This window comes from Meleagris gallopavo, chromosome 1 (assembly GCF_000146605.3).
Source record: "Meleagris gallopavo isolate NT-WF06-2002-E0010 breed Aviagen turkey brand Nicholas breeding stock chromosome 1, Turkey_5.1, whole genome shotgun sequence".
Classification (NCBI taxonomy): domain Eukaryota; kingdom Metazoa; phylum Chordata; class Aves; order Galliformes; family Phasianidae; genus Meleagris; species Meleagris gallopavo.
Genome location: NC_015011.2, coordinates 73,259,355 through 73,281,717, shown reverse-complemented (window position 1 = coordinate 73,281,717; position 22,363 = coordinate 73,259,355). Strand labels below are relative to the sequence as shown.

At 37.9% G+C, this 22,363-nt stretch overlaps 1 protein-coding gene across 1 annotated transcript in view; it reads left to right on the top strand.

The window, feature by feature from the left end:
• Positions 1-21,615, top strand: part of LOC100540162 (von Willebrand factor) — a 52,170-nt gene extending 30,555 nt beyond the window's left edge. Inside the window, exons 8-17 of the mRNA XM_010716971.2 lie at positions 2,346-2,492; positions 3,142-3,282; positions 5,708-5,827; positions 6,423-6,579; positions 7,115-7,273; positions 9,459-9,594; positions 12,311-13,635; positions 14,214-14,333; positions 14,485-14,628; positions 21,392-21,615. Coding sequence (XP_010715273.1) covers positions 2,346-2,492; positions 3,142-3,282; positions 5,708-5,827; positions 6,423-6,579; positions 7,115-7,273; positions 9,459-9,594; positions 12,311-13,635; positions 14,214-14,333; positions 14,485-14,628; positions 21,392-21,600 — 2,658 coding nt within the window. The 3' untranslated portion in view covers positions 21,601-21,615. The remainder of the gene's footprint in view (positions 1-2,345; positions 2,493-3,141; positions 3,283-5,707; positions 5,828-6,422; positions 6,580-7,114; positions 7,274-9,458; positions 9,595-12,310; positions 13,636-14,213; positions 14,334-14,484; positions 14,629-21,391) is intronic.
• The last annotated feature ends 748 nt before the right edge of the window (positions 21,616-22,363 follow it).

The following is a 22,363-nucleotide window of genomic DNA, read 5'->3' as shown; positions in this document are numbered from 1 at the left end:
GTCAGCCCTTAAATGGCTCTACCCCTTCTCATCACACAGATGAATTGCCTTTATCTGTGCTCCCATGGCTGACACAGTCCTTGCCTCAGGTGATCAATCAGTGGTTCAGGCCATGACTCAACAGTTCCCATGCACTCCACCCCTTCACAGCATGAACCCATGATTGAGTTAGCTAGAGAGTGAGCCTTCCCTAATACAGAAATCTGACACATTGTGATGCTTATGCAATTGCCCGTCGTGATGCAGGTTGACACAATTTAAGATGAGTGATGATTGGTGTATGGTGGAGGTTCATATTCTTTCATGGACCAGTGTTTGATGGTGTTACTGGAGGCATGCAGTCATGTGGTGCAGGTCCATCCTATGCTCTGTCAGTCCCATGTAGACCATCACTAGGTGTCACGATCTCACAGCAACACTGGAACTCTTCACTGGCATTTTGTTCCTTCTGTTGATCCTAGAGGCTCAAAGACTCACAGGGAGTAATACAGATATTTCAGGAGTACCAGGAGGGGAAGGCCTGTCCCCGTTGGATTATGTGGCAGGTGGAATTGCCATTTGAGGCTGTTTTCTTCTGCCCAGCGTCATATCATCACTCCAGTAAAATGAGTCCCTTGGTTGCTTTCCATGACATGAGGTGCCCCATAGGCAGACATTAGCTTAGTAAGTACCTTGCTCTTGCTGGGTTTGCTCTCGGCACTGGATAAACCTGCATTAACCCACTTGCCCTGTTGATGCAGGTCAGGGCATGTCTTGCCCCCTCAGACTGAGGGAGGGGCCCAGTGTAATCAACCTGCTATTGCTGAAGAGGATTGTGTCTAGCAAGATGGGCTGTTGTTTTGGGCAACAATCTTGGTCACATCTTGGAGCAAGCGTCACAGTCACTGCATGCCTGTGCAAGGTCAGATAGTTGTATGGACAGCTGCCTGTATTGTCTTTTGTCCAGCATGCCGTAGTTTCTGATGTAACAGGTGATGTTTTCAGATGGAGAATTCTCAATCCATTGAACTTGGGCCAGTGAGTCCACTTCGTCGTTTCCCAGTGATTGTAGGGGTTCGTGACCAGTAACACGGTAGACACAGCAGACTGGCAGTGAGCCCTTAAATGGGGTTTAGGAGAGGTGGAGCCAGGCTCCACCCCTTCCTGGTCACACAGGTGAATTGCCTTCACTTGTGCTCCCAGTCCTTGCCTCAGGTGATCAATCAGAGGTTCAGGACATGACTCAACAGTTCCCATACACAACTCAATACATTTAAAAAAAAATACAGGTATTATATTTATATTCACTGAAAATGAAGTTGCAAGTTATTTATTTTGGCAGTCTTGAAACCTATCCTCAAATTCCATTATCAAAACAGAAAGCACAGTTGCATATTTTTTGCTGTTCAGAGTAGGAAGGTAGGAGAAGCGAGCAGATGACTGTGTGGTTCTCCACTACCTGCCGGGTTAAATCACAATCTATCAGGAAAAGGGAAACCTATTATGACCACAACCATTGAAAAGGCATTGAAAGAAAGTATTTTAAATTCATGGTTCAAGTTCCCATTAGCTTCAGGCTGTAAATCGGCGGCTAGATGAAAAGATGGTGGAAAGGCACACACAGAAAGTAGAAGGGGTGGAAAATTGAAAAGACATCAAAAGGAACCTGTCAGGGCTTTTCCTGTTGGAATAACTGGTCAGAGAAAAACCAACTTCCTGACTTAGGAATCAGGCTCTGGTTCTTCAGCATACCCATGCACATGGATGTCTGTTTGCTTTACACCTATACCAATCCAGCCTTTTTTTTGCTACCTGTCTCAGGAGCACAAAATTTTTCTTTCCCTTTTTTTTTTTTTTTAGAGAGAAAAAAATAATATAATGTTATAAAATAGGAGTATTCAATGAACAACTACAAAATATTTAACTGTTCATGAACTGTATATACCTGGCCTTCTTTATAAACCCCAGTTCAGTTTTGCAATTTTTTGGGGGATGTTTCAGCTTTCAACTTTCTCTTAGTAATGTATGAGACAATACCTCATTCAAAGGTGCAGAAATGTGATGAGATTGAAAGACTGTACTTTCATCCTGATTTGCTCTTCAGAAGCTTTACTTTTAAGGAATTAACTTATCCACAGCAGCTTTTCCACGTAGAGCCAGGCATGTAATTAGTCTTGTATACATTTGTTTGCAGTTTTGCAAACCCTCTTGGATTATCTGTGTGGTGTCTATAAGCTGTCTGTTCTCTGGCAAACAGCATGGTTGAACATAACCTCTGTTATATGAGTTCATGTTATGTCCTACTGGGAAAATGATATACATGATAAAGAAAATCATTGGTAAAACAATATGTTTTTCTTGTTCAGGTAAACATTAAGGTATCTCCTAAAGACAGCCGTGACTTAGAAGTCATGAAGTCTGGCCGTTATTACATCATTTTACTGAGCAAAAGCATCACTGTGACATGGGATCTTGCCATGGGAGTCTCAGTTATCTTAAAAGCTGATTTCAATGTAAGTATTTTTTGCTTTAATTATTACTCTCACTAAGGAATGCACTTGCATCCTCCCTTGTTGATAGCACTTTTTATTGCAGGCATGCAGACAGATTCCCTTGAATCTGCTTGAAAATGAAGAGATTTTTTTTTGTAATACACAAGGGTTGCTTACTTTACCTGGTGCTTCAATTGTAAAGGCTAAATTCTCTGTCTTTGGAGATGAACTATGATAATGAATGCTATGGTGCCTAACAGTAACTCTGTTTTGAAAGACTGAGAAAATTTCTTTTATGTACAAGAGGAGCTGTGTAGGGAGCCAGGTTCACTAGTGATGGTGACTGGACAGTCATCTTGAGGAATGAAATGGGGTCATATGTAAACTTCCTGGTCCTGGCCCAAACAGACCCAACAGGCACCACTAGTCAGAGTTGTCTTCTCACCTCCCTGAAGACACTGGGGACAGGCTAGTCCTACTTTCAGCTTAGCAGAATGGGAACTAAACATCCTGCATGTCAGATTGTGTATGCTTTAAGGAATAGAACAGGGATAATTCAGTTTTTAAGACTTGTGCCTTTAATGCACTAGGTTAAAAAGACTTTTAAACAAAACTCTGAGCCAGCCTATTAGGGTATCATTTATTTATTTTGTGTTTCTTTCCCTGTGAGGATCGGGTGTGTGGTCTATGTGGAAATTTTGATGGAATCCAAAACAATGATTTGACCAGCAGCAATGAACATCTTGAAGTGGATCCAGTTGACTTTGGAAACTCTTGGAAAGTTAATACATACTGTGCTGATGTCAAAAAGGTGATTGTGAATGAACTGAGAACTAATTAATACTGCTTACAGTATCACTTAAGAGTGCTTAAAGAGCTCTGAAGGAGTAGAAATAAAAAATGAACTCCTATAATTTTTTCCAATAAAATTCTTTTTTGAAATCTGATAAAAGATCAATAAAGTATTTTAATGCCTCTAGGCGTCTTGGCTTTAGATGAATGTTAACATAGCCGGTCTGAAAGGTAAGGACTTCATAGAGTTTGCCAGTCTAGATGCTAGAAATCCAGGTATAACTGGAAATCTCATTGCAAAACTTAATTAAAAAAAAAAAAAAACTCGACCAGATGTAATTTCCAGACAGAAAGAATTCAGATAAACGTTTCTTATTTTTCCATCCAAAGTTCTGTATCCCACATCTTAGTTCATCCATTTATGAACAGCTCAATGCATAGACTAATTTCTTTCTGTATGATTTTTGATGTTATTTAGAGAGCATTCTGTTATTATTTTCAGATTAGAGAGGCATGAATAGAATAGGCAAGGTATAGGAGTGAATGTAAGACCTTTTTGCCATGTTATTGTCTCATTCCAATTTATAGGAGGGAGAGGAGGTTCGTTTTAATATGTATATACCCAGTGGGAGATTAAGAAGCAATGGTTCAAATGTTGGTCTGACCAGTTTATTATAAATCTTAATCAGGGAGACAGGGAAGGGAAGGATGGTGACAATTATGAATTTGGGTGACGGGGAAGGGGAGGAGAGTGATAGAAAAGATAGGAAATAAGCAAGAACTGTATGAAGCAGGGATAGTCACCACCAGAATCCAGCAGTGGTCCTGTTGCATGCAGTTTCAAAGGTTTGAGTCAAAAGCACAAGGGGAGAGCAGCAACAGTGTGGCTGGCCTTCCGCAGCAAACAGGTAGCAGGAAGACGTTGCAGAGCCAGTCCGGGAGGAAGCAGCAGGACTCAGGTAGCAGGCCCAGGAGAGTCTGTAGCATGCAGAAATTCTGTAGTGAGGAATCTGATGGCAGACACCTTTGTTCTTCTTCAGCATGCAGGTAGAGCGCAGAGCAAGTCCAGGAGGGCGAGAGGCAGGTCATAAGGCTTCTCATGTCAGAAACCTCTTCTTTATGAGGAATCTGTTGCCAGAAAACCTCAACCTCTTGGTTGTATCTCCCCTTTTTATCCTTCTTCTTCTGCCATCATGGCATTCCTGGGCGCTTGGGTAAGAGTCATGTGCAGCACCTCCTGAGATGGCCATCTTCCTCGAGATAAGCACGCACAAAAGACTGCTTCCTGGCCATTAATCTGTGGCTTATCTCTCTCTCATTGCCCCTGGCCTTGTCTATCTATGTCCCTCAGACAAAGGATTTCTCAACCCTTGCCCAGGATTTGCTTGGACTTGTCCATCTGTGTCCCCAGCAAGCTTTGAGACAATGATGTAAAAGAATAATCTCTTACAGTTATTACTGCTTCTGAATTTTGAGAAGTTTAACTGCTATCTGAAAGTGTTACCTAAGTCCTTGTCCTGGAGATAATGTGATTTCACAATGTACTAGTTATGCTTCATGTGAGAGTGCACTTCTTTTCCAAATGCTTAGTTTTGAAAAATAAATTTGTCTCAAGCTCACAAATAGTATGTCAAAAAGTATTTCCAAACCCAAAATTTTGGAAACAATTCGAAGACAACTTGATATTTAAAAAATGGAATTTTTAATTCATATGATGCCTTTAAGGCTGAAAACTTTGTCTCAAAACTGGCCTATATTTTCAATGGGAGGAAGAAAAGGCCTTTTTTTAGATTTTTCCTCAAAATATTTAAATAATTAGAAAACAAAATTAAATATTTGTTTTTGATCACATGGCATTTTGAGTTGGTTTACTTATGTACAGTGACATAACTTCAGTGTTATCTTCCTTTCTATTCATTTATATAATTACATACATGTATATAAATAAATATACATAAATATGAATAAATATGTTTATTACTTGACTGGAGAACAGGAGAAATTATGGCAATGAGTAGTGAGATGTGCAGGGTAGAATCTACAGTATATCACAGTGATAAATACCATGTTAGTATCTGTGTTCTTAGCTAAATTAAAATGGAGACTTCTGAGCCTTTTTGTATTCAGCAGTGACCTTGGCTATTGTCTTTTGAAGAGTGGTTGTATTTGTGAGTCTCTCTCATGCCTTCTAAAGAGCTGTGAATGATTGTTTTTCAGGATAGAGGTTTGGTACAGCAACACTTAGCATTAAGATTATATCTATGTTAAGACTGTAGCATGCCGGAGTTGGAGTAAATGTGGGAGTGACCTGCTCTGCTTTGCATTCTGCAAATTTCTTTTGTTATGAAAAATGTCTAAAGTGAGTGAATCTGTTCAGTTTGAAGAGTCCTGAGGTTCTGAAAGCAAGGCTAATGCAATGTGTACATGTCTCTTATAATATTAAGTTCAACTGGGAACAGGCCCTGGTGTCTCCACTGTGTAATGACAACGTATTGAAGCAGGTGATGGTAGAAACATCATGCAACATTCTGTCTGGAGGTCTCTTTGAAGAATGCAAAAAGCTTGTAAGTATCATGTCCTGTGTTTCTCATTTCTGTTCTTCATGAACTGTGCTGATAGTTATTACAGCTGAGGGAAATAGTGCAGTTATTCTGACAGCACACGGAACGTGTACTGCCTAATTGGTATTCTCCTCTCTGACTCTGTCTTTAGCTGACAGCTACAGCAGCTGGGAAAATGCAAGATTCCCCTAGTGGAAAACCACAGAAAAACTTCTGCTTGAGGAAAATTTCACTTTAAGCTATAGACAGATGCATGAAGTCAAGTAAAAGGGTTGGCATTTTGGGAGGGAAGGGTAGAGGAAAAGTTGACCTAATATAATGCCATTCAAGCTTCTTTCTACTCAAACTGCACAAGACAGTTTGGTAATAGGGCTCAAAATTTATAAAGCTGATCCACATAAGGAGTAGTAAGGTGGACAATAAACTACAGTGCCTGTAACTCGGAATGTGGCCCCATTTGAGTTCTTGCTGGCATCAGCAAAAGGATCTGCGCTGATTTACATAACATCTCAGCTCTTGGTGAGTGGAGCATCTGAATGTTAAATAAGACTAGGTTAAGGTGGTCTAGTGTACTGTATCCTAAATTTATCTTTTTCAGGTGAATCCTGAGCCCTATATAGATATTTGCATGTATGACACTTGTGCCTGTGAATCTATTGGAGACTGTGCTTGTTTCTGTGATGCTATAGCAGCCTATGCACATGTCTGTGCACAAAAAGGTGTCATTGTTCACTGGAGATCACGAGATCTGTGCCGTAAGTATGATGTCAATGGGGAAGAACTGTAAATGATTTTGAAATACAAGTAAATGGAAAAGGTTCAAGTTCTTTATCAAGAAGCCATTGGCTCAGCTAGACTATTCTTATGTAGTTCTGTTCCCTCTGATGTCCAGAGAAATTCACTGTAATGAGACAAAGATTGCAACTCATGGTGACTTTTCACCTCCCTTTTCTATTTATTTTGAAAAACCATTCCCTCAACAGGGGGATAGAATGGATTGTAGACCAGTCAAATCCAGATTTTTTTTTTAATAGGTGTAGAGTATGTTCTTAGTAATCATTTTTGTCAAGAACAACTCTCCCTCATCTACACCAAGTATTTCATTATGTGAAAAAAATAGATGTATTTGAAGGAGTAGCCTGCCCTGGATGGACTGGAGGAAGTTATTTTAAGTTGTAAATCTTTCTCAATACATATGTGGTGCACCTTGTATTCAGTTTGGTGTCTTAGTTCTGAAAGACATGATGACTTCAGTGTTGATTTTTTGCCTTCAATTCTTTTATTGTATAGCACAAAGCTGTGAGGACCTAAATAAACAAGAATTAGATAATCAATGTGAATGGAGATACAATAGCTGTGGACCTGCTTGTCCTATAACATGCCAACACGCACAACCTTTGAAGTGCCCTTTACAGTGTGTAGAAGGATGCCACGTTCACTGTCCTGCAGGTAAGTCCATCTTTTGCTGTAGTCAGTTAATTACAGTCTTACATTCCAGAAACATTCACAGATTTCTAAGGATGGAAATTGCTTAGTGTTTAGATACCGCAATTAATTCCTCAACTATTTTATTGATGTATTTTCACCACAGTTTCTTGCAACGTAAGTTGGAATTTGGTTAGGAATCCTAGTTTGTATCTGTGAAATGAGGACAATGTGTGGAGAGACTAAATGGTTCTAGGAAGTGGAGAATGGAACCTTGTCACTAAGAATGATGAGACGGGAGCAGTGTAATCAGAGAGATAGGGGGATTAGGGGCTATTTAATGACAGAGGCTGTTCCCTGTGTAGGTTATGATTTTGTGCTGGATGCAGTTATCTGAAATCCAGGGAGGAAATTCTAACTTCAATGTGGAGTTAGAAAGCCAATGTTCCCTTATTTCTCATGACACATATAAGGCAACTTGATAAACCAAGCATACACATTGGGAGTTCTGGTTCTACATTTAAACAGTTAAGACATACATATGCAATACATTGGCATACATATTCATTCTTTTCCAAGAACTCCTTAATATGTGCTAATGTCCCTTTGGGCATGCATGGCCCAGAGGTGGTCTTAAACCACTTATTTTCTCCTCATTTTTCCATCATCATATTCTTCCCAGTGCCCTATGGATGATCTTTTAGCTGTTTTTCCCCAATGAACAGCTTTCTATCTTGGTGCACTGTAACTCAAAACAATTTGAGTGAAACTCAAGAAAAGTTCTTGCATCTGGTGGATGCAAAGATGAAAGTAGTCTTACTGTGTCTTCAGTGCTTCTGTGAAGCAGAATTGTTGAGAAAAACAAAGCTGTTCGCACACCAAGCAAAGCTAAACTGAAAAATGTTTTAACTAGCATGTGTTGATTCTTTTTAATAAATTAATATATTGGTCATTAAGCTACTATATTGATCCCAGTAGCTAAACCAGCCTATTTCAATACTCATAAAATGCTTGCCTTCAAAGCAGTTACTGTGGTGGAGGAAACTCATCAACTTCACCTGCTCACTGCTCTGAAGTCTCCGATGCTTCTGAAGCTGCCCAGCAGCTTTCAGCTTAACTATACCCATCAGCTTTCTTAGAAATGGGAAAACGAAAAAAGTGCAGGAGAAAAGGAAAGTACGAAAGATAAGGAAGATCCAAAAGAAGAGTGAAAACTCAGGTGAATATATGGCTCATAAGATCAGAGAAAATGTTGAAGGAAGTGGGATTGTTTAGCTTGGAGAAGAGAAGGCTCCAGGGAGACCTCGTTGTGGCCTTCCAGTACTTGAAGGGAGCATATAAACAGGAAGGGAGATGGCTATTTACACGGGTTGGATACTGATAGGACAAGGGGAAATGGTCTTAAACTGAGACAGGGGAGTTTTAGTTTAGATATTAGGAGGAAGTTTTTCACAGAGAGTAGTGTAACACACTGGAAGAGATTGCCTAAAGAGGTTGTGGATGCCCCACCCCGGAGGCATTCAAGGCCAGGCTGGATGTGGATCTGGGCAGCCTGGTCTAGTAGTAGGCAACCCTACACATAGCAGGAGAGGTTGAAACTAGATGATCACTATGGTCCTTTTCAACCCAGGCCATTCTATGATTCTATGTGGGTTTATGATTCTATGGTTCATATCATGTGAAAGCACAAAAAGAAATTTTTTTAAGACCGAAAATAGCTATTTTGGGTCTCGGTATTTCTATTTACACTTTTACAGAAAGGTGAGAGCTTTCTTGGATATAACTTTATGTAAGTGTTAAATATGATACTCAAGCCTTCAGTATTCAGGTAATAGACATTTAAATAGTGCTCCGGTATGATCAGTACCAGGAGGTAGGAAATAAGGGGACAAATCAGTAATATACATGTGAAAAGGAAATTGTTTCTTTCTCATGGTATTTTTAATACTTTATTCTGAACTATGTTCACCTTCTGCATGGCCCTGGCTGTTGCAGGTTCTACACTGAGTAACGTATTTCCAATATCCCACTAAAACAAAAACTGTTTGTGAAGTCAAATTTGCAGTGACAGTAACACTAGTGGAGTATTCAGAGCTTGAACCTGACTCAGAAAACTAGTCATTATTTTTTAAGCAGTATAAATGCAATGGATTGAGTTTGAAATTCAAGAATACTGGCATTCTTATACTACTGTTCTATTTCAAAACAGGGAAAATACTTGATGAACTATCCCTGGATTGTGTCAGTCCAGAAGACTGTCCAGTGTGTGCAGTTGGAGATGTCAAGATCCCACATGGAAGGAGAGTAGTTTTGAGCAGAGATCATCCGCAGCACTGTCAATCTTGGTATGATGGAAGAGTTTATGCAGTGAAATAACATGTCTGTTGAGGAGGATGAAAAGAGAGAGATGAAATGCATAAATAAGCTGTTGGATTTAACTTAAATACATTACTGAAGATGAGGCTTAGAAACCCTCTTTTGTGTCAATACTCTTTCTTAAGTATCCTGAAAATGAACTTTTTTGATGGGTGGGATAATTGGATGACAATTGAATTTAAGAAAGGGAAATCCATTTATTCCTTTCAACAGTGTCTTTTCCCGTATGTGGTGGCCCCACTAATTTAAGTCATTCTATTTTGTAAGGTGTGATTCAACATCAGTAAAGCCATCAAAACTCTTTCTTCCTACTGGTACTAAACAAAATTATGTATGTATAGTGTAAGATCCAAAAATGCACTCCATCTTGAACTTTCTAGATACTGAGCATTTGGAAGTGTGCAGCATAATTGAAAAAATAATTTCCCCGAGATTTTAAGATGATATACTGCCGTCTGATCCTTCATGCATGCATTTCCAACCATTACAAAATTAATGCAAGGGTGCACTATGCTGTGCACTATGTGGGATTAGGCCCTTCAACTGCAAAGTGGCAGAGATAGATTTTCATATTGTATGCTAAATGGCATATTACACAAAGTTCTTTATTACCTGAAAGCTTGGCCTGCTTCAATGGTCTAGTCTCTTGAGAGATACTTTAGCTAGTAACTCCTAATGCTGTGAATACAAAACTCTTTTCCATTGTGTAATTTGATCTTATTTAACAGAAACTGAGTTGTTAAACTGCAGCAGCTATTAGCCCAGAGTAACACCTTAGCTGCAAACAGTCTGAACCTCACAGATACTCCTAATGGGTACAAAACTGGAATTTTTGGCCTTTTGCTGGAGCTAGTGTACATCTGCCTTATAAACCCAAGACATTAGACTGTTAGGCTGATCAGTAACTGAAAAAAAAAACACAAAACACCATCAATAAAACAATTGCATTCATGAAGAGCCTTGAATTCCATCAAGAGGTCAAGAAAGAGTCTTTGCAAATGAGTATATGTTTCCTAATCCTCGAAATTTTTAATAATAGTTTTTCTTAAATGTTGATCCATTGGCTGCAGCTCACAAAAGATTACAGAGTATTAGGATAACTTATATCACTAGGGAAACATCTTTTTACATAGCTGTCACCTAATTTAGAATGCCTACACCATCTGTACAAACAATAAAAGATATTGTGCAAAAATGAACTTCATAGCAAATACCCAAAGGAAATTGGCAACTAGAAAAGTCTTGTTCATATTAGGATTAAAATAATAAATCTTCTGCTGCTTTGCATTAATGCCAAAAATATCTGAGTATTCTTCAATTAAAAAGACACTCAAAGCAGCTTGAAAATAATATAGCCCTGGGAGTACTTAAAACTAAGAATCCATATGCAAAACAACACATTTTCCTGAAAAAAATGATACCTTCTTCTAGCATTTACTTGTTCAGTCTGTACATCTTTGGTCTTCTCTGGCAGTGAGAATTAGTACTTTTTGATCCTTACTCCTTCATATACTTTCCATATTCTCTCCCTTATACTCTCCAGTAATACAAGTAAAATGTCTTTACTGATTCTGAGCCACGTTGTTCATGAGTACAGATGAGTACAGATTTTTGGTCAAATATGTGAAGTAAAGAGAATGATACAAACAAGAATTAGCAGAGTAGAATTGTTTAAGCTTTGGTAAAGTTAGAACTTAATGAATTATAAACAAGTTCCTAAAACGTGGAGAGTGACGGAAGTGAAAAATCTTATGGGATTAAGAAAGGATTAACAGTGGATAATGTAGAGATGCACTGGGTAGTAAAGTACACTCAAACTTGAGATGGGAGAAGGGAAAAATGAACTAAGGGAGGTGAGCAGAAATTGTGAGTGAGGTAAGAAGAATAAGAGACAACAGATAAAATAAATAGGGACTGGAAAATAGAACACAGTATGGGGAAGACAATGAAACGGACATTAGAAAACATTGGGGGTGAATATACGTGGTTAGTGAAGGAGATGACTGTGAGCCTAGGCTCTTTTTCTCCCAACAGATGAACATGTACCAGAGCTATTCAAAACAAAATGAAGTCAGAAAAAAAATCAAAGCAAACTAGTACAATTTAGATGTGGATAGAAAGCTGGTTACGTTTTTCTTTTGCTAGATTAAAACCTGAGTAAGCTAAGCCTCCTCACAAATTCTGCTAAATCTTATTAGAGCCAACTCTAGTATTTTTCTTTGCATTAGCTGCCTCCAGTTTGCCTCATAGCTTTCTTCCTTGTGAAGCAAACCATGTTTTCCAGTTAAGTTCACCAGTTGTTGCATTGCTCGAGCTCAGAGTGTTTCCATGCTGTTCCTAGACACAGATTTTACATGTTCTACCAAAAGCTTTTATAAGAAGAGCACTGTCTGACAAATACAGCATATATTTTCAATTGCTTCCTGTATTTAAACAAACATGCATGAACAGTTCCTCCTCTGAGTGGGTTTAATAGGGTTTGGCTATACAGTACAGGGGAAGGGGAAGAAAAAAAATCACTCTCCTGATTTTGTTCTGATTTTGCTTTGTTTTCTTTTTGTTTGTTTTGTTTTGATTTTGTTTGTATATAGCCAGTGGACTTTCTTTTGTAAGATGTGGGCAGTATGTTATTAGAAGCATTGATTTTTATTTTTTTTAATAGTTACTTTTGATGATTTTTTGTAGTCTGTGTGAAGGGAAGAATTTATCCTGTGTGCCCTGTGAACCAGTGAAGGAAATCCTAACACTAACACCTGCTCCAGAGGAGGACAGAGAACTTGCACCTAGTGAATATTCATGCAGCAAGATGATGGACTTGGCCTTTCTAGTGGATGGCTCCAATAAACTGTCAGAGGAAGACTTTGAACAGCTGAAGACTTTCATAATTGGAATGATGAACAAACTCCACATCTCTCAAAAGAAAATCCGAGTGTCAATTCTGGTATATAGGGCTGGGCCTACAATCTATCTTGGCCTTAAAGATATCAAAACACAGTCCCAGATGAAAAAAATTGTCCAAAGCATAAAATACACAGGTGATGAAGTAGCATCTGTTGCTGAAGTCCTTAAATACATTGTGTTTCAAGTGTTTGGAAAAGCAGAAAGGACTAATGCTGCCCAAATTGCGATGCTATTTCTAGCAAGCAAGTCTCCAGGAAAAGTCCGCACCATCATTCCAGCCTTGAAGAATAAAAAAATTACAGTTATACCTGTGGGAATTGGACCGTATGTTAATGTGGAACAAATCAGATTCATTGAAAAGCAGTTACATACTAGAGCTTTTCAAATGAACAATGTGTTGGAGCTAATGGATAACAGAGATCTTCTAATCGATTATCTGTGTGATCTCGGGCCTGCAGAAAGTTCTCCTGTACCCACTCCAACAATGTCTAATGACGTATTTACCCAGAGGGTGCTTACAGTACCACCACACTTCACAGAAAATCCCACTACAAAAAGTCTGGATATTGCTTTTGTTGTTGAAGGATCTGACAATGTCGGACAGGAAAATTTCAATATCATCAAGAAGTTCCTTGAGAAGGTGCTCATAGAAATGAATATAGGACAAGAAAATATTCATGTTACTGTCATGCAGTATTCAGACACTATCACTCTGGAGTATTCCTTTAGGGAAATACAGTCTAAAGAAAGTATTATTGAGAAAGTGAGGAGTATACCCTACCAAGGAGGGAAGGCCACCAACACTGGGCATGCCCTTGACTATATTTCCAAACATACATTTACATCAGCAAATGGGGGCAGGCAGAATGTGCCTCACTTGGTATACATGGTGTCATCCAATCCTTCCACTGATGTTATAACACGACATCCTATGAGCATAAATGTTATTCCCATAGGCATATCTCCCAGTGCAAATGTCCAAGAGCTCAGAATGATTAGTCAGCCTAATAGACCAATAATCTTACAAAGTTACAGCACACTTATTGAAGAAGCACCTGAATTAGTGTTGCAGTCATGCTGCTCTCATAAAGCTTGGACAGAAATACCAGGTAAAGTTGGATGTACTTTTTTTGTGTAATTTCCTGTTTTCTCTATCCTGTCTTCTTTGTTTTTACTTCACATATCTGAAATTTATCGTATCTCAATTGATATTTTGTCCAAATGCCAAGGAAGGAACATTTATCCTTATTAGAATCAGGTGATTCCACCCCAGTTTGGCAGTGCCATCCACTGACCTGCAGCCAGCCTTCTGTAGTCTGAGCAGTCCTTGGCTGTGTTTGTCAGTAGTGTACAGTAGCTTTCAGATAGGATGGAATGTAAGAGCAGAAAAAGAGTATTCTCATCTATCTACCTCAAGTAAGTAACAAAATTCCTCTTATCTAAAGTGACTAAATCATTTGTTTGTTTTTCTGGTTTATTATTTTTAGTCCTTTGAGAGCAAAATAACATTAGCAGAAAAGACGGAATTGAAATATAAATCTTGAGCCCTTCATTAAATACGCTTACTGTTTCAGCTTTGTTTTCTCCAACTGCAGCTATCTGCCCTTTCTACTCCTATCAATAGATTAATAAATGTTAGTTCTGGTTATCATGCTTAATGCTCTTTGTTTTTTTCCTCCCAACTCAGAGTTGTGCAACAAACCTATGGATGTCATGTTTCTTCTGGATGGAAGTCCCAGTATTGGAGTATCAGAGTTTGAGGAAATGAAAAACTTTGTACAGGCATTTATTGAAAGTGCTGATATCAGTATGTGCCTGTCTTTTAACTCAAAAAAGACAATTACTTTCAAATTCTTTTGATTTTTATTAATTTTTATTTTTATTAAAGTCCTTAGATTTTTATTGTAAGACATTCATATGCATTGCTTAAAGTGTTTGTTTTCTGCCTTTCACTTCAGGCAATACATCAGTTCATGTGTCTGTTCTCCAGTATGCCAGGGAAAATAATCTAGAAATTTCATTGAACAAGCCTCAGGAGACTGAAAATCTCATCAAGATGGTGCACTCAATTAAACAGAGGGAACAAGGTCCTACCAGACTGGGTGAGTGAAAAAGGAAAGAAGTCCTGTGAATATAGTCTGATCTTGATTACCAATTTCTGTTCGTGTTTTCCACTAGTGTGCTCAGGTTACTAATTCAGTTATTATCTTTACTATATGTATATTGCTTGGTAAAGTTTCAACTTTCATTAAAATGTAACTTTAAATGACTTGAATTGGGTTTTATCTTAATGTATTCTGGAAAGAAGAGCAGCAGTTACTTTTTAGCTCTGAAATAATTCTAAGAATTTTAATTCATTATCTTTCAAGCAAGCAAAACTTGATCAGAAAGTGAAAACTCAATCATAAACTTTTCAGTATCAATTATTGAGGTATTTAGCAGCAGAGCTGCTTATGCAGGATTTGATAGCTGCCCTCTCCAGCTGTTGTTCTTTGCTGGGCCAGTGCTTGTTTTGAAACAGCTTAGAACATAACTACTGTGTTATTGGGTAGTTTTGTTCCTTGTCAAATTGTCATGCTGGTCCCACAAGGACTCAGGTTGACACAAAGCTGGGAATGCTGCCAGGAAGCAGTGATCACCTACCAAAAATTACTTGTGAAACAGTGTATTTGCTGGAAATCTGCATCCTGAAACATGTCTGCTTCAAATTTTTATGTGTTAAAACATAACACAGATTTCCCACTGAATCGGTGGAAATTCAATACACACATGTATCAGTTGTAGGGTTCAGCAAACAGTGATTCTCCTACAGTGTATCTGATCTTTCACTGGATACCCTGAGAATTTTATTCTTTTGGACTAGAACTACATTTACTCTGGCAACAGCCTAGCATTAGGGTCCTATAATAGTTGAGGAGTATACAGATTTCTAGAGTCTTTGGCTTACACTAGGTTGTAAAGAGTTGTTGGTACAGAAAAGTGAGAAAAAAAAACTGATTTCCATAGTTTGCAGAAGGGTTAGCCATGATTGTTTTCTCAGCCTGGAGAAATAGAAATACCAGATGGCTGATGAGACTTCTATAGGCTCATTTTAGGATAAACCGTTACATACAAATAGACAAGTTTCATGAAATCTTATATGGTAATGGGTATAGTAAACAACGCTGCAGAATAAATAGAGAAAATATGATCTTCGGAAAATGAAAAGGGAGAGGCAGCCATATGACATACTTGTTAGTGATTTGTTTACGTCTCATTGGAAAATACTTAGAGATCATGATTGGGGTATAGTATAATAAGCCTAAGAGGAATAGGGTATAAGTAATTCCTGCCAGTGTAATGAAAATAAGTCACTGTGGTCCTGTTCTGCACTTTGCAGTGTGTGAATGTGGCTGGCTGAGTAGAAGGATTGATGTCCTTCGGAAATGCATGGTCATTCATTTCACTCTGTCTGTGCTTAAGCCTCTGGAAACACAGAGGCTGCTTAAAAAGTTTAGAGAGCTCTATTTGGTTTCTGCACTTCCCTAGGAAGTTTTTCTAGCTTATAGAGAACTTGATCAGATTTGCCTATCAAAAAATATCATTCTCATCTGTTTCTTGTCATCTGTGCTGGCTTCCCTGTTGCAGAAACATGATCCTATAATTCTTACGCAACCTTTGCTGACTAAAATAATCATGTTTCACTCAAAGCTATACATGGAGAGAACAACTATAGGTTTGAGCCACATGACTGACTACCTTTCCTTAAGTCATGGGTGTCTAACATTTTGGCTTGGACTGCACTGAGTGAAGAAGCATTGACTTGGGCTGCATGTACATAGGTTTATTTGAAAATAATTCCTCCTATTTTTCCGTGAAAACTACATCAGATGCAAAGAGCACAATAAAACTCATTGATTGAACAAATTCTCAGCTACAAACCCTATTTTTTTTTAACATAGTGACAGCCATTAGCTATTCATGTTTTGCAGTGATGATCAAGAGCCTGCATGCTGTGCTTGTGAAAATCTGTACTAGTGGAGGTGACTCACTGTTGCTGCTATCACTGCACCACCCACCATCTTACTGTGCTCACATCCACTAAGTGTCAATAAATGTCAGTGGGTGCCATTTTTTTGCACATGGAAGAATTCAGTTCTACACCTTTGCTTCATAATCATTTCCATGTCAAATGCCAACTTGTCAGACTGCTCCTCTGGTGCCATTTGTCACACAGCAACAAAATGTAACAGAATCTTGATGGGAAGTTTCCATCTCTAATGTCATGCCAGAAACAGCCATCCGCCTCTGATGTTGTAAGCCAACATAAAATAGGAGGCATTACTTTTGGAGCAACCCTCATTAAATACATAATAGAGTTAATGTATATGAAGTAACAAATATTATTCTACTTTTAATTTTTTTTTAGTTAAAACATACGCAAAAAAGCATAAAACTAGTGTGATATGTGGCTTTGTTTTTGTGAAACTAACACAATTGTCTGGTTTGATGGCAGGTGGTTGCAATTCTTAATGAGATCTCAATATATTCATCAGAGGCTTTTGTTTTCTCTTTCTGTACTTCATCCGTCAAAATATTTGTTCACAAATGTACATACTGCCAAAAAGCTATGACATAAGGCGTAGTTTTGAAGTGAGGGATATTTCTTTCTGGTAAGAGAGGTCTTACAAGAGTCTGGTAAAGGGACATGATCAAATTTTTAATTGCAACTCTATACATTCTATTTGAAAATTCACAAGTAATGTATTTATGTTGACTGAAAATGGAGTCACAAATAAACAAAAAAATTAATGAATTTTTGCCCAGGCTAAACCATGGCAATTTTTTCAGCAATCTTTAAACTTATTTCCAAATTCCTTTATGAAAACAGAAAGCATGGATGCATTTTCTTTGCTGTTTACAGGACTGTGTTTAGCCAATGTATCAAAACTAATGATCTTCTTCACCATAACTTGTACTGGCACTACACTGCACCTCATGCTCTGGTTTCAGCTCAGATAGAGTTAATAGCACGCTAAAGTTTAGTTGCTGCTCAGGGGCCTGGCGGAGCTGCTGGTCAGGAAGAGCCCCAGCAATGATAGTGTGGGGCAGATGTGGGGAGTGACAGTGAGCTGTGCTGGGCTGCATGTGGGCTGTGGGTTGGCTATGACTGCTTTAAGTTATGGCTCTATATAATCAATGGATATACAGATTTTATATATATATATATATATATATATATATATATATATATCCATCCAGGAGCTTGGCTAATATAATTTATATTAGAGTAAAGAGAGAAAATCACTCACCCTATCCTAGGCTCGCAAGATGAACTCCAATGGAGTGAATCTCCAGAGAGATCCTTCCCCACTGGCAGTCAGTTCTTAAATGGGTCTAGGAGAGGTGGAGCCAGGCTCCACCCCTTCCTGCAGCACAGATGATTTGCCTTCACCTGTGCTTCCATGGCTGACTCATTGCTTGCCTCAGGTGATCAATCAGAGGTTCGGGCTGTGATTCAGCCGCCCCATACAGGCTCTAACATGGCTCTAACAAGTGGCTTGTCTCCTAGGGTGTTTTCTTGCACTCGCATGCACAGCATGTAAGAGAGCTAGTCTGTGTGCAATACTGAAGAGATAATACCCATTTTAAAAGCTGATGGGTGGGGATATGACAGAACTGTACACCTCTAAGACCTGAGATATGCTACAGGTGTGCTTGCTGAGCTGCAAGCGCACCCGTATCAGCTGAACTGCTGATACGAGGATATAGTTGAGTTAAAGAAAATAAGTGTCTGTCACCTCTCTGTATGCATTTATTCAATGGAGAATGTTCCAGATCTGTTCCCCCTGATCTAAGGGCTCTCATCCAGTAAAAAATGGGTCTTAATGTCTTGCTTCATGCCCTCCCTACTCCCTCCCATAAACACATTTTAACATTAATAGCAGAATATTGAAGTCTTATAAACGGATCTTTTCAAACATCCACATGTGGGATCAGTTTGCAAAACCTAATTTGCTTTGAAATAAAAAATAATCTGATATTTTCAGTAAAAATAAATTAGTAAATAAATTAATGTTCAGTTAAAATTCTGAATTAAGATATAAAGGCCAGTTTCTGATTTATTGTCAAAGAAGGCTGTTTCTGACAGGTTCTTGGTTACCGGGTGCAATCTGGACTATCCACAGGCTTCATAGCCTTTGGCTGTTTCTGAACCTTTTCAAGTGCTAAGGAGCTACATCTTTTTGCTTCTTTCCCAGGCAACTTTCAGTGCTTGTGGGACACTGACTTCTCCTTTTTGGTTAAGTAGTTGCAGAAGTGTTAGCAAGATCATTGAGGCCACTGAAGACATGGATGCATAAGCTCCCAGTAGGAACCTCCACCTATTTGGAGTTCCCTGTCACAGCTCCACAGGCCCACACAAGGGCTTTACATTTTACTCCTCATTTCAGACAAAAATGAATAAAATAACTACGAAACTGTTTTAAACAGTTTCTGCTTTCCCCAAGTTACTGACAAAACCATAAAATGTTGCTGTGTTGGTTTATGTTTCTCTCTGTATTCATTCCTTTCTGGAATGAATCTTGTTTGTTAGTTCTTGGATGCATGTCCAATATTATAGAGCAAATTGTGCTCTTTCAGTTCATTCCATGATATTCACAATTATTTGCAATCTAATATCTGTAATTCAGATTAGCATATCTCTTTTTTTTTTTTCATATTTTTCTTCCTTTATCCAAAACATTAATTATATTATTCAGTTAAGGAAGAATCTAAGGTATCTAAGAATCTCCATAGACTTCCAGTAAACATTTCCAAACTTACTCAGCAGATATTTTTGTCCTTAAAATCTACTCTGACTGTGCAGAAGATGATTTCCACAAAAAACAAACAAACAAGAATAACTAATTATTGAATGATCTTCTTCAAAACAATAAGAAAAAGATTTTAGAAAGGCCTGATTCTATTTGTCAAAGTTAAACATCAGTTGTTCATAAATGTAGATAAGAGGAGAAGACTTAAGCAGTGATATAATACCTTCTCTCTTGGTTTTTTTCGTTTGTTTGTTTGTTTTTCCCCTCTTCTCAAATATCTTTGTAGGATATTTTCTATTCTTTTCACTTTAATCTTCATTCCATGCATGACTTTTGCTATGTATTCTACAGTATAGCAAGGAGTATTAGGGCCAAAATGACTGAAAACTTTGCAGTATGTTAGAACTGATTTAGAGACCTGGTAAACTTGTATGGGCTGAGACCTGTTCATTTTACAGTTATGTCTAAAATGCTGCACACTCTCCTTTCAGTCTTAATATATCTTTGTCCTTTATGAAATTTATTTGAATGTAAACATTTTACATTTCCTCTGTAAGTATGAAAATATCAGATTACTGCTATGATGCAGTCTAGTAGTAAGAAAATGTTCAAATGTCAACTGTGGGCCAGGCTGTTTATTAGTATACTGAGCAGTTTGCTATTACTGGATGTAAAAACTAATGGTTGAGAAGTGACATCTTCCTGCTTGGTATAGCAAATTTCTGAATGCCTCCAAGTGTTCATTTGATCACATCTTTATACACCTGGCTCTTTTCTCTTGAGGCTTCATAGAGGTTGTCCTTGCAGTAGCTTGGTGAAATTATCTTTGCTTCTGTCAGTTAAGAGGGATGGGTAACAAAATAAATTGCAAAATGTTTAGGTGTGCAAAGCTATTCTGCACACCTAAACATTTTGCAATTTATTTTGTTGTTAGAGTGGATTGCTGGTGAACTATGTATGATCTGATTTACAAATGTTTTTATTATTCAAAGTTTGTCAGTGAATTCCTTATGCAAGCATATTTCTGCTCGGTAGTTCTTTGAAGATGATTACTCAGAGGAACTAGTATCTCAAGCACTTATTTTTCATCACTCAGTGTTTTCCCTGAGCATCACATCAGTCATATAGTATCATTTCTGCTTCCTGACCTGATGATTTCCAAATCCAAAGGAGCTTTTAAGATTTTGAACAAAATTTTCTCTGAGTATTCATTTTATTCACAATTAAAGAACAGTGGGTACCCATTTTAGCTGGTCTGTGGTTTTTCCTGAGATTGAATTCTCTGGGAACTGAACAACTTCAGTGTACCAGTAATGTAGTATGAAATTGTAGTGTTCATTGAGGGCAGATCATATAGCCGCTAGATGTCATTGTTATTCTGCAACTGGGAAACAAATACATTCTCATAAAGTCATAGAAACATATAATCACCCAGGTTGGAAAAGACCTTAAAGATCATCGAGTCCAACTACAACCTAACTTCAGGAAAAAGTCATTACTAAAACAAGAATCATAACTTTATCCTTGTGGCTATGGGAAGGCAGTAAGATTTTCAGTACATCAGAGATTGGGGATATAAGGAAGAATCTTTTGTGTTGGAGTGTATTAGTAATGCTGCTAGGGACTTAGTAGATTTCTCATGTGGCAGCAATAAAGAAGACACTAAATATCCTTTGAAAAGAAATCCTCTAATATTCTAGTACTTATAACCTACTAATAAAACAATTTAGTTTTATATCCCTTTCTATGATTCTATGAAAACTCATAATGGTTTCTGTTGGGGAGGGGGGAAGACACACTTCCAAGATCATCTAGTTCCAACTGCCCTGCCATTGGCTAGGTCAACTCCCACTAGACTAGGCTGCTCAGAACATCATCCAGCCTTGTCTTGAATGTGTTCAGGGGTGGGACATTAACAGCTTCTCTAAGTAATCTGTTTTACCACCCTCTTTTCTGCCTTACCACCCTCTGAGTAAAGAATTTCTTCAATTTACCCTCTTTATTTTAAAACTTCTTGTCCTGTCACTACAGGTCTCTTCAATCATATCTTTCATTTATCTTTTATTCTTAGGCAAAGCCATTGACTTTGTAGTTCAGAATGCGTTGTCAGAATCCTATGGAGGGAGACCTGGCGCATCAAAGGTGATAATAGTCATTGTGTCAGGGAAATCAGAAGACACCATGGAGACTGCTGCACTCATTGCAAGAATGAACAGTAAATCTCATTTCACTGACATTATTTTTAAGCAGAGTTGTTGTTTTTTTAATGTAATTTGCTAGAACAAAAGATGAAAAATCAGGCATTTGTGTGTAAATTTACTGATACAATCTTACTATGTCTAAAGTTCTGGTAAGAAACAGGTCTGAAGAAAACCTTCAGGATGCAGGTTCCTTTGAATTACTGGTAAGATCAGGACTAATCTGCAGTTTAAGCTGCACAGTTTATATAGACTTCTCAGTCTAATGGCATTTCATTTTCTGGTTTGTATGAACGGACAGGCACGACTGAAATGTAATTTAATGCTATGAATTCAACATGGCTGCAATATAGTGAATCTTGAAAGATTCATAAATAAATGAAGGATTTGGTCAGATTCTGTACTGACTCGTGTGGGAACTTGGTTTTGGTATCAATATTTTTTCTAGTTTTCTGGCTGTAGCTTCTGTACCTCAGTTTCTTCAGGTACTGAAGAACAGTGACTCCATTTGTTGATTGCTTTGGGAGTTCTTGAATAAGGCATGGGCTAAATAACAACTGTTATATTTTAGCTAAATAAATTGGAAACAATCCAATTGCAATCTAACTACAGAATTAAAAATTGCAATATGTTGTTTTCTTATCTGAAAAAAGTGAGAATGTTGCCAGTAAATCTGTATCTGCATTCTATTTACCTTACATAATATTATAATGTTTGTGATTTCATTTTAGCTAACACTAATTAGAACATCACAATTTCTACCTTAGATTGCATTTAGTTTATGTGGAGGGAGTGATACAAGTAATATGTGGAAAATTAACTGTTGAAAGAAAATGTTCCTAGTA